Here is a 14,081-nt window from a genome sequence, read left to right on the forward strand (position 1 = left end):
AGATGTGGAAGACTAGCTTACATGATGGCAGCCAGGAAGTTGAAAGGTGTGGGGGGGGGGGGGGCAGGGAACAGAGGGAAAAAGGGAGAAGGAGGAAAGGTGAGAAGAGCAGAGAGAATACTTCTTTGTCCCCTTTTGTTTTACCAAGGTTTCCCAGTCTATGGGAAACCATAGTCCTTCTGGAACCCATCTCCTGACAAACACACACACAGTGTGCTCTACTAATCCCCTAGGCCATTCACAATCCCAATTTGGTTGACAAGATTAGCCATCACAGTACTCAACAATTAAAAGAACTCTTAATATTCAGTGGCATAATGGTGAATGAATGAAGTCAGTTTCCATGCATTACCTACAGTATAATTCCATCTACATGACAGCCTTAAGAGAAGAAAACTTTAACAATGAAGTATCTGTGAAAGTGTGGGTCTTGGGGTAGGGTGTGGCTGGGAAGAAACAGTACTAGAAATATGTTGGGTGATGAATTCTTTTTTTTTTTTTTTTAATTTTGTTTTTGGGTCCGGTCATGGGGCCTGAACTCTGGGCCTGGGCGCTGTCCCTCAGCTCTTCAGCTCAAGGCTAGCGCTCTACCACTTGAGCCACAGCGCCACTTCCGGCTTTTTTCTTTTTGCTTATGTGGTGCTGAGGAATCGAACCCAGGGCCTCATGCATGCAAGGCAAGCGCTCTACCACTGAGCCACCTTCCCAGCCCCGGGTGATGAATTCTAACTGTTCAAATTGTTTAAAAGCACAGGTTTGTGGGTTTTTTTTTTACAAAGTCCATTGCACTGAATATTACTTTTTTAAAAAAAAAATGAGCCAAACCGATAACCAAATACTTTGAAGCACAGTGTTAAAACCAAGCACAAGCCCTAAACCAGAAGTAAAAAGAAATGCAAGTAACACATCTGAACGGTGCGTGATATACGCCAAGTAACACTCTTGCTGGGGAAGACAGGCTGTGGCTACACCCAGGCAGGACTTGGCATCAGCCAGGGGAAAGGTCTTCAGTGATGGGCTGAAGAAAGGATGAAGAAGGCAAGAAAGGGAGAAGGGTCAGTTTAGGAGCTGTCCCATTAGGCGGAAGGCGTCGACCCCAGAGAAGGGCACGGAAGTGGAGCCCAGAGCGGCTAGAAGTTTGGGATGCTTCGGAGTGGTGAGCGTGCCCTGAGGATGAAACCAGACAGGTGCGTGCAGACGGCAAGGGCAAGCAACAGGGAAAAGGCAGGATGGATGCAGATCCTGCAGCGAGAACAGAAGAGGATGATGGCCAGGGTGGGAAACACCGAGGCAGACACGCAGGCAGGCGTGGGTAGGGCTGGCGAGCACACGCGCCCAGGAGGCGTGTCCCAGTCCCAACCTGGGGCGGGGCGGGGCCGCGCGCGCGCGCGCACACACATACACGTTCACGTGGGAGGGGCGGGCGAAGGCGGGGCGGCGCGGCTGGGGCCGGTGACGTCAGGGGGCGGAGCCGGGAGGCGGGCGCTGCGCGCGGCCTCGGGCGGAGCTGAGGGGCGCGAGGGGCGGAGCGGCGCGCGGGAGGAGGCGGGGGAGGGAGAGGCCGCCCCCCTACCCCCCCCCCTCTCGGGGACCGCGAGCGGCAGCTGAGGAGGGGGCCGCCGCGAGCCCGGGCGCGAGCGAGCGAGCGAGAGAGCGAGAAACAGCTGATCTAGGGGGCGGGGGGGGGTTCTTCCTTTAAAGCGAGAGAAAATGGAAGTCGGGTAGCAGCGACTGCGGCGCTGCGGACGAGCCGGGCGGAGCGGCGCGGCGCGGCAGGTGAGGCGGCGCTGGCCGCGGTGCTGCCGGCCGGCGGGCGGGCGGGCGGCGGGGCCGGGCCGGGCCCGCGGACCGGGCAGGTGCGCCCGGGCCGGCGCGCGGGGTCCCCCCCCCCCCGCCCCGCTACTCCGGGTCCCGGGCTCCGCGGCGGAGCGGCTCCCGAGGCCGGCTGGGCGCCGAGGTCGGGGTGGAGGGCACCGGGGTGGGGAAAGGGGGAGGAGGGCGAGGGCGCCGTCTGCATTGCGGGCTCCGCTCCGGACCCTGTGGGCGCCGCGGGTCACCGGCTCCGGTTCTCCTCCCCCCTCCACCCCGGCGAGCGCGGGGCGTCTCTCCCGGCAGGGCGCGGCGCTCCCGCTGGGTCTGGGCTGCTGTCTCCTCCCGGTCCTTTCGCTGTCCGCACTGGAACGTGCTGACAGGCGTGGGGGGGGGGGGGAGGAGGGCGATCCCTTCCTCCGGGTGGGCGCCCCCGAGGGGGGGGTCCCTCCGCGCTGACAGATCTCCTCCCCCTACCCCCCCGCCTACCCATCCGGGGGTGATGGATGCAAAGGCCGGTCCGGAATAGCGCGCGAGGCCGCCAGCTGGACGCCCCGGCCACGGTTGCGTGGGCCCCGGTGGTGGCCCCGCGCGCCGCTCGATCGCTGGTTTGGCTGAGTCTTTGCTGGACACCAGTCGAATCGTTGATGTCATTTGGCTGTGCACCCGGAGGCCTTTCCTTAGTAATCTCCTCACTGGAGGAGGTGTGGGGGGGGGGGGGAATTGCAATCTGCCGTGCTTTAAGTGTTCCTTTAAATTTGGGAGATGTCAGTGATGTCATCATTAACTAAAACTTTCCTTCATTGGACACCACCGTTCAAGTGTACCCTCCTCCCGCCGGGTGCAGCTATTGCAGTCCTCTGAGAAGATTTGCAATTTAAAAAAAAAAATGGATTGGCCAAACGTCCTCTCAGCTTTAAAAAAAAAAAGAAATCCCACCTAATAGGTTTTTGTTGGGGGGGGGGTTGTTTTTTAATCTATTGCCTTGAAAAATGAATGATTTTAAGTGTAGCAGAAGGGAAACTTGTTAGATCCCAGGTGGATCACAGCTCACAGATCCAGGAGAAAGTCATGTACATACACCCCATACAGATACTTGTAACTCTTGCCCTATCTCTGTAAATGAGAGTGACATGTAAGAGGGAAACATGATTTAATAAAGCTTGTATTTAAGGAAGCAAGGAAAGGCAGGCAGTGGGGTCTAACTCTTAACAGGCTGTGATTGCTTCGAGCCTATCCACAGATTTTTTTTTTCTGAATCTCCTTCTCTAGTACGCCTGAGAGAGTCATCCCCCCACCTCACCCCACCCCCGACAAAGGGGACCAGCTTCCCTAAAGCCCTCCCAGCCATTGTGTATCCTAACAGGCTCTAAGACCTTTACAACACCCCAAGAGGGTCCAGCGCTTGTAGGATCTGCACAACACATCAACATGTAGGGGGAGAAATCCTCCCCAAATGCCAGCCAACACATCACCATCTTATTCTCTGAGTGAGCCATTAGTACCAACTCTTATGGGAACAGAAGTAAGTTCCTTTCCAAGACAGACTGAACATCTACTTCAGCCTATTGTATCAAAAGGATAGCCAAGGAAGGGACAAAAGTATTGACATTTTTGTATTTAATAATTAATGACAACTCCTAATTGGTTACAATAAGGGTGCTTTAAATTATTAGTGTGATCATATTGGGTCAGCAAGGAATTTAATACCCTATCACAGAAAGTTTGAAGCTGGTTAGGAAGGTGAAGCATTTGAACCCTGGACTGATTTAGAAACAACTGTTTACTGTAGACCCTTGGTACTCAGAGCCTACATTATGGGAGGTGATTGTTGATAAATACGAAATTTTTTCCAGGTGCATGGCTTACCTAGGCATAAGTTCTGGCCATTGTCCATTGGGAAGTAACTCCTGAGGGCCCCAGTTCTGGTGAAGGAGAGGAAGGAGCACCTTCTTCTGAATGAGCCTGGTGCACATTGGCCTCTGACCTTTGGTGGTATCATATTTATTCACAGTGGAATGTCAGTGTGAGATGGATGAGATGTCTTGTAGCAGAATTGGCTCCACATATGTGCTGTTCTGTGATTTTGCTCCTATTGTATGCAGTTACTTTTAAATTTGAGCTCTTAAGTGGTAACTGAGACTCTCACATAATTAAAGTCTCCTCTGCTAAGAAGAGTGATTGGTAGGGCTCTGGACTATGAACATTTAGAAATTTGAGTCTATGAAACCACTCTGGTATATCTATCCATTTTTTCCCTTACTGGTAAACCTGTGAGAAGAGTCACAGTAATTTTTTGTCTTAAATTTAATTCATCATGGTGCTCGTGAAATACAAGTGTTTCTACTAAATCTTTAGGGGTTAAAAATATTATTTCCTAAAACGCTTCTTTTAAAAATCAGTTGAAAGCCTCTTCACTCTTTTATGTTTAGACTGTCATGTGTTTCGATTCTAGGTAGACCAAATAGCCTTGTCTTTTCTTTGTGTTTCCTCTAAATCTTAAGGTCATTCATCCATGTCTGAGGCCCACAGAATAAAGGCTGAGTCAGCTCCTGCCAGGCCAGCAGGGGGCGTGCTAGACTCAGTTTGGCTTGACAGGGTTTCCACCAGTGCTGCCTTGTTGAGGGGATTGCCAAGTGTGTATGTATGTGTCTGTGTGGGGGAGAGAGGGTAAATCTGTGAACACACATGTGCGTATGTCTGTGTTTATTCTCTCGATCTACCCTCCTCTGTGTCAAAGGGATAGAAACTGAAGAGTGGGGCTTATCCTTCAGTGATCAGATTGGAAGCATCCCAAATGTGCACCCACTTCTCAAGAGGACAGGGAGATTGCTTGAAGGGCTCCACATCCTAAACAGTGGCTGTTGACTGTTAGCACACTTTGAGTCTGAGCACTCAGTGCTTTCTCAATACTGAGGGAGTGAGAGTGTTGGCTTGTAGAGGAGAGAGTCGACCTCAGGGACCTTTAGGCCTGTGGACTGGTAGAGGCAAGACCATGCCAACCAGAGCAGTCCACCCCTTAATGTTTGCCCTTGGTTTTCACTCCTCATTGATATTTAATACTTCTTGTGGGGGGGAGGACTCCTTGATCCCTTTGCCAGATTGATAGCCCATAGTGTTTTTCAGATGGAAAAAAGTAACGCTCAATCAATGTAGGTTTACTTCCCCTTAGAACAGGAGAAAGGAAGCAACTGTGCTGTGCGTAATCAAGCTGAAAGCGAGTGCCTGGTTAGTCAACCATGCGATCTCTGAGAGGCAGTTCTTCAAAGGAATGGAGCTGAGGGAGGTCAGCTCCCACCTGAGGGTCACCTCAGTGAGCTGCCATGGACCTTGCCCACAACTCAGATGATTATTGCTGTGTCTAGTTTAGAAATCAGAGCTGCTTCTCTCTTAACAGAGCCCTCGTGTCTACTAGATGCCCTACCAGAGAACTAGATGCCATGACTAGGTTGATCTAGATGCTATTTACTGGGCTTATGCCTAAGTTCTTCCTTTGAAATTGGCTGGAAAGCAAAATTACTGGTTCAAGAGATCTAATGAGAATAACATATTTTTTTCAGCTATGTGCAGAAGCAAGCTTTTCACTTTGAACACAATAAATGGCCCTGGGGAAAGTGCCATAGACATAGAAATACGTGTCACCAAGTTTCCTTTGCAGCCTTCTTCTACTGAGAGTGACCACAGATCTTACTGAGAGTGAATCCTGCGATTCACAGGCAATACAGTAAAACATGCCAATCTCCTTTATTTTTAATTGGGAGAATAGTTTACCCTCCAACTGTGAAAGAATAATATTTGTTCATTGATAGGCCATGCTGTCTCACAGGGAGTTTGTGCATCAGACCAAGAATAAATGGTCTTAGCATGGATTCGAACTGAACAGTATGACAAAACCACGCCTTTGGGTTCATAGTAACAGACAGGAGAATTGAGTTTTAACATGCCGTTGAATTGCTGCAATTGAAGGAGAGGCTAGATGCTGCTTTTGTTGTTTTTTTTTTCCCCTTTCTAACTTAAATATTTTATTTTTCTTTCTTTATCATGGTATGTAATAAAGGTGTTACAAAATGTTTTACTTAGAATATGACTTGCTTGAAGCTGGAGGGAAAAGGGGAAAGGGGGAGGAGAAAGGGGAGGAGAATGGGAAGGAGGAAGAGGAAGACTCACCAGCTCAGAAGTCACTGCTTGTAGAGGTACCAGTATGGGGAAAGGACTGAGAGCCCCAGGGCTCCAAGCTCCTGGATGCCCTATTAGATGCAGCGCTTTTAATTAGCTGTGTTATAGAAGCATGTTTAGCTGGCTGGTTTGCATATAGTATCTCTGGACAGGGTGGCAGAGGCGACTGAACTGAGATTGGGAAAGTGTGAACCCTATGTCAGCCACAGGTGGCTACTCGGGTTGAGGCCTGGCTTGCTTACGCTCCAGGTTCCACATGGTACAGGGAGAGAGTTAACCTCCCATATCTCCAGGACTTTATCTGGTAACATTTTGCTACTTCACAGTCCTTGCCATGACAGATTTAGGCTTTATCCCATCTCACCTTCTGAGAAGACAAATACATATTTATGCTAATGCAGGTTTTACATATATCTCTCTTGGTTTAAGCAGATAAGTCTAAAGTAAATGTATTTTGTAGGTTTAAGGGATTTTTTCTGTTTTTCCTCCCAAGGAAATACTTTCTATTTGAAAGGAGTGATGTCTTACCTAGTTTTCCTTACAAAGCTGGGGCAAATTTAATGTCCAAGTGGCTATATGTGAACACGATGCAATCTTGTACTGCTTTATCAAATATAAAATTAGACCTTTGCAACTCATCTTGCCTGTTCAGTATTGGTTTTTTTAGCATGCATTTCATACGACAGTGGAACATACACCCCATCCCTTGGTGAGCTAAGATTAAGTTTCTCCATTACTGCTGCAAGGTTTAGGAGCTCACTTGAGAGAAGCCAGCTGCATGAAGTAGAATCACACGTCTGTCCCTAGTACTGCCTGTTGGATTGAACCTGGCTTCCTTGGTCTTGCTTCCTTCTTATTCTTGGAGGAAGAAGACCCTAGGTCTGCTGTACCCAGAGGACGCACCATCCTGAAACGAGTCTCCTGCCTCATCTCTGTGCCACTGGGTTAGGAATTGCCTATATCAGGATCTGTGGTTCAGACACAAGCTCAGGGCACGTCCTTGTGGAGTTCTGCCCACTGCATGGTATCCAGGGACAGGCTGTGCCCTACCTCCCCTGGCTCCATTCCTAAAACTAATGCAATGCCCCCTTTTTTTTAGATTGGGTGGGGAGGCCAAACACCTTGCCATAGTTCTCATTTATTTCTCCCATTCTTTGAAGCATGTCTTTGTCTTGTCTATTGTAATGAAATAGTTGAAGCTGGGAAATATGTGTTTTAAAAAAATAATTTTATTTCATTTTGGAGAATGTAAATGTGGCATTGAGTAGCTCTGTCTGTCAGCCTCTGGTGAAGGTTCCCTCAGTGTGTTACAGTATGGCAGAAGGGACAAATATGTGGGGTGACCTCACTTTGTAACAACCACTCTCTTAAGAACTAACTCACTCCTTGAGAGCTGCAATAATCCCTTCTGAGGGCAACTGTTCCAATGACCTAAGTGCCGCCTTACCTGGCCCCCATATTCCCTCTTTAAGATCCTACCACCTCAGCACTGCTGAAGTCCATGCTTCCGGTATGTAAACCTTTGTGGGATACACATCCAAACCCCAGCAGCAACATAACTGCATGTATAATTTTTCATGCTTAAATTTAAAAAAAAAATCCTCTCAACATCACATTTGGGGGAAGGTTTTTTTAATTGATTGTTTGTACCACTCTGGTGTTTTGAACTCAGGGCCTGGGTGCTGTCCCTGAACTTCATTGGTCAAAGCTTGCACTTGAGCTACATGCAGCCACTCCCAGCTTTCTTGGTGCATAATCAGAGATAAGAGTGTCACGGACTTTCTTGCCCAGGCTGGCTTTGAACCACAATCCTCAGATCTCAGTCTCCTGAGTAGTTAGGATTACAGGCACAAGCCACTGGTACCTGGCAGCTTTTGGTTTTTAAATGTATGAGCTGTTTGCTGGCCTTGTAAATAATACCATTCCATCTCTTGAAAGAACGATCACTAAACAGTAAAAATAAATGGAGTGGGTTGCCAGTGACTTGGATTTGGTGGCCAGCTCTGTGACCTTGTGTATAATCCCAAGTGTCCTCAAGATAGAGTATCTTTCTGGCATTTGTGCAGGCTATGGAGGTAGATCAGACGATAGAGCATCTTCAGGGAATTCCTAAATTCTAAAGATGGATAAGTCTTCCACCACCAGGAATAGAAGACAGAATAGATCTGTCTCACCAGTAGGCCAGTCTCTCTCCTGTGTCAATTGAATGTAGGCTGCAGTTTGCACTTGTCACTCAAGGCATTGATTGGATAAATTCACTTTGACTTTTTCTTGCAGTGAATAAGGAGGTGTGAGTTAAAAAAAAAAAAAAAGAGGGCCTGTACAGATTCGCAGTTATTGGAGTTAGAGTTATTAGCCAGCTCTGTTAAACAATGCTAAAGTTCTGAATCAGAGTAGATGGCAAACTGTGAGACTCAGGCTATGTCTCTTCCATGCTGGCTAAACACAGGAATAACAGGCCCCCAAGGGCTCATTGCTGGGATCATTACTGAGCATACTTTCCTTGTTGTTGTTGTTGTTTTTAATTATTCCTTTACATGAAAATCTAGGAGGTAAGTGAGAGGAAGGAGAATAGTATTCTAAAGGTCTTGAGGTTTCAGGGAGGGAATGGTATTGGTGGACAGTTGTGACCTGAGGTCCTTCTAGCCAGGGTAGTCCCATCATTATAGCCCAGGGATGGTAAACAGCAAAGTGAATGTTTGCATCATAACCCACCCCTGAGCCTCTACCTTTACAAGTTCCCAGAGTAAGTTGGAAGCGTCGAGATCACATGGCATCCCTCATCACTGGCTTGACTATGGTTAAGGGCACAGAGGTTTCTTTATCATTTCTGGCATGACATAGAAAATCATGGATCTCTTGCAAGTGCTGCTGCTTGTTAAGCTGAGTGAAAAAGCTCTAACTGTCTGTTTAAGCTGTCTGTGAATCTGAAGTTACTGGGCCAGGCAGATTGAAAAGCCAAAGTGGGTCTCTTAGAGACACATGTCCAGGAGTTGTAGGATGGGGCTGAAGTTCTTCCTTGTATTTCCTGATTAGCCTGATGGCAGTTTGTCTTATCTGAGGTATTGTTCATAACCTTAACTCTCAGGTCTATTTGGTTGGGAGTGCCCAGTTGACTCTAGGTTATCAAATAAGGCAAATAGTCTTTCAGCCCAGGTTCCTCACCAGGGTTGTCCATTTGAACTGGATGAGGTCAACAGGGGTTCCTAAAGATTTCTTCTACCAACGTGGATGGGTCTAGTTTATAGTATTCTCACTAAGGGAGTCAGAGGCTTCAGGTACAGGTGAGTTACCATGTGGGCATGTGGGGTTTCTTGGGGCAAGATAGATCAGATTCCATGCCTGTGAAGTGCTGACCAGAAGATCTGGCCCAGTCAGGGGATGAGAAACAGAGGTTAAGCCCAGAGGCTTCCTTCCAATCACTCTCCTCCTCGAGATATATCCTCTAGGTCTTAATTTTCGCATTAAACTGGAGATATGTAGCTGTCTGCTTTCTGATATCCCATTTAACTCCATAATTCTGTACAAAGTAATTTCCTAGCTCTTGCAATGTGCTGACTAATCAAAAGGAAGGTTAGGGCTGGGATGCAGCTCAGTAGTGACAAGGCACTTGCCTAACAAGTGCAACATTCTAGGTTTGATTCCCAGAACCAAAAGAGAAAAGTACAGTTTTTTATTTTTAAGAAAAGGGGGCATGAGATGTGATGATGATGTGATTGAGAGAATATGTGGGAAACATTAGGTATCTCTTAATAATATCCATCTCCATGTTGAGGAGAATGGTTGAGCATCTCCATACATATTTGCTATGTGTGTCCACACAACAGATGAGTTGTGCAGACAGCATCTGGCCCTCTGACTATCAGGCCCAGGAGAAGTCAATGCATTAGCCCTTGTTACATCTTGGAGGTACCTTGCTCAGATCAGTCTCTCAATTCATGTTTGGTAAGTGCACTTAATAGCCCTATGGGAATTAAAATTAGAAATTTAATTATTCTTTCCACAATCGCCTAGTTCCCATGAGTTCAGAAGCATTGTAGCTGGGAATGTTGCTTATACAAAATTTAAAACATTTAGAATTTTCTCTCCCTGCAGAAGTTGCTTGTTTGGGTTGCAAATAAGAAAGCCAGCCAAATAAACAAAAAACCCAGACTCTTTACTGATTTTCTAGAATGGTGCTTGCTTGTCATACACCAGAGTATATAGTCTAAGAAGAATTATTTTCTATTTTCCCCTCTATATATCACAAACAATACATATAGCCTTAGAGGTCAATGGCTACATCTCCTTGATAAGACAAATTACTTCACAATAGATTTTTTAAAAATAAGACACATTAGTTGTACTGCCTGGAAAATATTAATATTATGAAAGAGACAGTGAAAGGTCACATGAATGAGTCATATTTGAAATAATTCTTCAGGGAAGAAGAAAATTCATGGTGGAAGAACTGACAAACGTGTTGAGATTGATTAAAACAATTGATTATATTAACTTCTTATGCAAGTTGAATCTTCCTTATCTTCAATGCTTTGTACCAAAGTCACTTTGGATTTCTTTTCCAGATTTTGCAATGTTTAGATAACAATCAGCTATTGTAGGGAGTGAGATTCAAGTCTTTTAGATTTATGTTTCATGTGCATCGTACACACACAGCCTGGGGTGATTTCATACAGTATTTTTAGTGCACCTGTATTTTTATGGTGATGTACCCCCAATGAGGTCAGGTGTGGAATTTTCTGCTTGCAGTATCTTGTCCATGTTCAAATAGTTTGGGAGTTTAGATTTTAGATTAGGGATTTTTCAACCTGTGTTTTAAAATAATGGCAAACCCTAATGCTTAGCAGTTGGCTGAGTGGGAAGCTGATGGTATGTACAGAGTTGGGGTGTATAAGTAAAGATGGATAACCCAGCCCTTATTTCACATCGTTATGTTTGCCTTCTTTTAAAATCAGAGTCCAAAGACAGAACCAACAGGATAAATAGATGATTGGATGGATGGATGGATGGATGGATGGATGGATGGATGGATGGATGGATGGATGGATGGATAGATGGGTGGATGGGTGGATGGAAGGATGGATGGATAGGTGATTGGGTGAAGAGATGAACAGGTAGATTGGTGATTGGATGAATAGATGGGTGGATGAATAAATGGATGGATGGGTGGGTAGATGGATGGATGGATGGATGGATGGATGGATGGATGGATAGGTGGATAGATGGAAGGATGGATAGATAGATGATTATATGAACAGGTAGATTGGTGATTGGATGAATAGATGGGTGGATGGATAAATGGATAGATGGGTGGGTGGGTGGATGGATGGATGGATAGATACATGGGTGAATAAATGAGAGGAGATTTATTAGGAGAATTTGCTTGTGAGATTATAGAGGCTGAGTGGTTCCACCATAGGCCATCCTCAAGTTGGAGGCACTAGGTTGCAGGTGGCTTGGCTCAGTACCATTTCAAAGACTTCACCAAGGAAGCTGATTCTCATTCAGAAACTGAAGCCCTAAGAACTTGGAGGGCTACGGTGAGATGAGTGGTTGCTGATGTTAAGTAGTAGAGTCTAAGGCCAGAGAATATAGAGTTCAGTATAACCAAAGAAAAGAGAGCCTTTATTTCAGCAATCTCAACACTGAATTATGAGCCATTGTTTTAGTATGATCTCTATGATGGGTCAGGTCCTTTATGGGCAACTTTTGCAAGAGAGAGAACAGTGAAAGGGAAAAAGAAAATGACAGAGAAGGTTAATTGTTTAACCTTACCAATTCCAGGAGAATGGGATACACGTTTGTCCTTTCCTTCTCTCCTGCACACATTGAAGGTGCATCTTCTCCACTTAGTCTGATCACATAAGACCAGACTCCTCAGAAACACACTCACAGATACGTTGAGAAAGAAGGTGCTATCAAGTTTCTAGGCATCCCTTCATCAAGTCAAGTTTGCACCTAAAAGAAACCATCACACCGTCACCTTCCTGTGCCCTGGGCATGTCATCTTTTGTGGCAGCAGCACCTCTAGTGTAAGATGCCTGTGGGGAAAGATACTAGCTTAAATCTCACGAGGGGGCTTCTTAAACTGTCCCTAACCTCTGCCCTACGAAGTCTTGTCCCACTCTTTTGCCTCTGGGTACTTGCACACATACATAATGGTAGAACTGCAGTCCTTCTCCCCAACCATTTTACCCTGTCTGGTTTTGCAGAGACACACTGAAGGAAGCCTTCTCCATCATCCATGACTGCACCATGAGACTGTGGAGTTCAGGTCTAATGCCCTGTGTGGGCCTCCCTGGACATCTTTACTACTCTGGCCAGTGACTATGCTGGCCATCCACCATCTGCCATTTTGATTCCTCCTCACCTTTTCTGATCACCTACCTGCCCTGAGGGTGTCCCAGGAGTCCCTCAGACTTCACCTGTGTGTCCCTGAGCAAGATGGCTTACTTCCATTTCACAAGAGAATGAAATCTACCTGAGTTACAGTAATAGACCAGTACCCTGGCACAGCAATACACACGTGGGTTTCCCCAGGATATTGAATAGGAAACTATGCTTTCTAGATAAAAGTACTGCTGGGAACTTTTTATTTTAAGTAATTAAAGTTCATTATTATTTCTCTGTTCCTTGCTCCCCACCCCTCCATTCTCTGTCCTGCTCAAGAATGAACTAAACCATCCTAAGGGATATAATAAAATGAGGATTCACAATTCAGTGTTAAAGGCTGAAGAAAAACCCCTACTTAGAATGGAAAGCCCATGGTCCTTCCTGCCTCATCCTGAAGCTCTGAATGTTCCTGGGTTGTGCTTCAGAGGCCTGGTGTAGGACTGACTCTAGAGGAAGTCAAGTACAGGCATTGCTAAGAAAAGATGTGCGATTACATGTCCACCCTTTTGGGTACAGGAGATCCCTAGGGCCCTAGAGAGAGGAAAAGTCATGGCCAAGGATATGGAAGAACAGTTTGGAACCAATCCTAGACCCACATCTCCAAAGCATGTGCTCTTCATGTCCACTCTTCCTTGCTTGAGGAAGAGAAACAGATGTTTTCCAAGATGAAAAGCCCATCGGCCATCTGCTTCCCTCTATGATGGGACCAATTGTCTAATTTCCAAAGCTGCCAAACCCATAGCAGAGGTAACCCTAGACCCTGATACTTCTAATCGCAAGCTCCTCATCTTGCCTAGAGATGGGCAGTAGCCTCTTGCCCTGGATTCTTGGCAGCATTCTATAAATCAGCAAAGAAGAACATAATAGGCACCCCAAAAAGGAATGTCTGTCCCCACCAACTTACCTCCATGGAACTCCTGAAGTGCAGATCTGGGCTAAGTTCTGGTGACATGAGGAAAAGCAGGACAGTATTTGGCCAGCTTTCAGAATGGTAGGGTAGCAATAAATGTAGACCTCGAGTGAGAAGAGCATGGTTAGATGAGAGCATGAATCCCACCATGGTAGCCAGGCAAGGGTAAGATAGCCCAGGGACACCCTTGGGAGGAAGTGGGCCATCCAACCCCAGCTTCAGTTTCTTCATCTTGAAAGGTACTGCACCTTGCAAACTTATAGGCAACACATCTGCTCAACATAGTCTTCATTTCTCCAAATGCCATTCAGAAGCAAGAATGATAACCTGGAGGGAATACAGAAAGACTGAATAAAAGTAAAGCCATTTTGGAGTATGTGGAAATTGGAGAGACATGAGTTCACACCTTACCTTGGGCTCAGAGGAGAGTGACCCAAGTGGCTGATGCTAGACTCCATGGGCTGACTATGGCCAAGGGACAGTTGTAATCAGACTTGACATGGTGATTTTCTTCTGTTCAGTTGTGCCACATGTCTACCATGAATTACCATTTCTCTGCCACTGGCCAATGATTCTTGAGAGTCCCTGTTTCTAAGCCTTTTGATCATTCTGAGACTTTCCAGGAACTTGGCCAATACCAGTTTTCTGAGTGTCATTCTACTGGTCTCTGCATGCAGTGGGTTCTGTTGCAGGTCTGCCCTGGTTGCCTTGGCTTCATCCCCCACCCATCCAATCCCCAAAACAGTCCTGCATGCCTCCAGTGTCCAGAGTTGAGGATCCTACCTAGATCCTG

General features: G+C 46.5%; 2 protein-coding genes across 2 annotated transcripts in view; one reads left to right on the forward strand and one right to left on the reverse strand.

Annotated features, from left to right (window-relative positions):
• Positions 1-1,406: 1,406 nt before the first annotated feature.
• LOC122122952 (basic proline-rich protein-like) lies at positions 1,407-2,590 on the reverse strand. The gene is made up of 2 exons (XM_042697397.1): positions 2,299-2,590; positions 1,407-2,185 (listed from the first exon to the last, which is right to left on the reverse strand). The coding sequence occupies exons 1-2, from the start codon at positions 2,588-2,590 to the stop codon at positions 1,407-1,409; spliced, it is 1,071 nt and encodes a 356-aa protein (XP_042553331.1).
• Otud7a (OTU deubiquitinase 7A) overlaps positions 1,592-14,081 on the forward strand; it is a 174,461-nt gene continuing 161,971 nt past the window's right edge. Inside the window, exon 1 of the mRNA XM_042697420.1 lies at positions 1,592-1,776. The gene's annotated coding sequence lies outside the window, so the exon portion shown is untranslated. The remainder of the gene's footprint in view (positions 1,777-14,081) is intronic.

Source organism: Dipodomys spectabilis, unplaced genomic scaffold, assembly GCF_019054845.1.
Source record: "Dipodomys spectabilis isolate Male_0828 unplaced genomic scaffold, ASM1905484v1 ptg000219l, whole genome shotgun sequence".
Taxonomy (NCBI): domain Eukaryota; kingdom Metazoa; phylum Chordata; class Mammalia; order Rodentia; family Heteromyidae; genus Dipodomys; species Dipodomys spectabilis.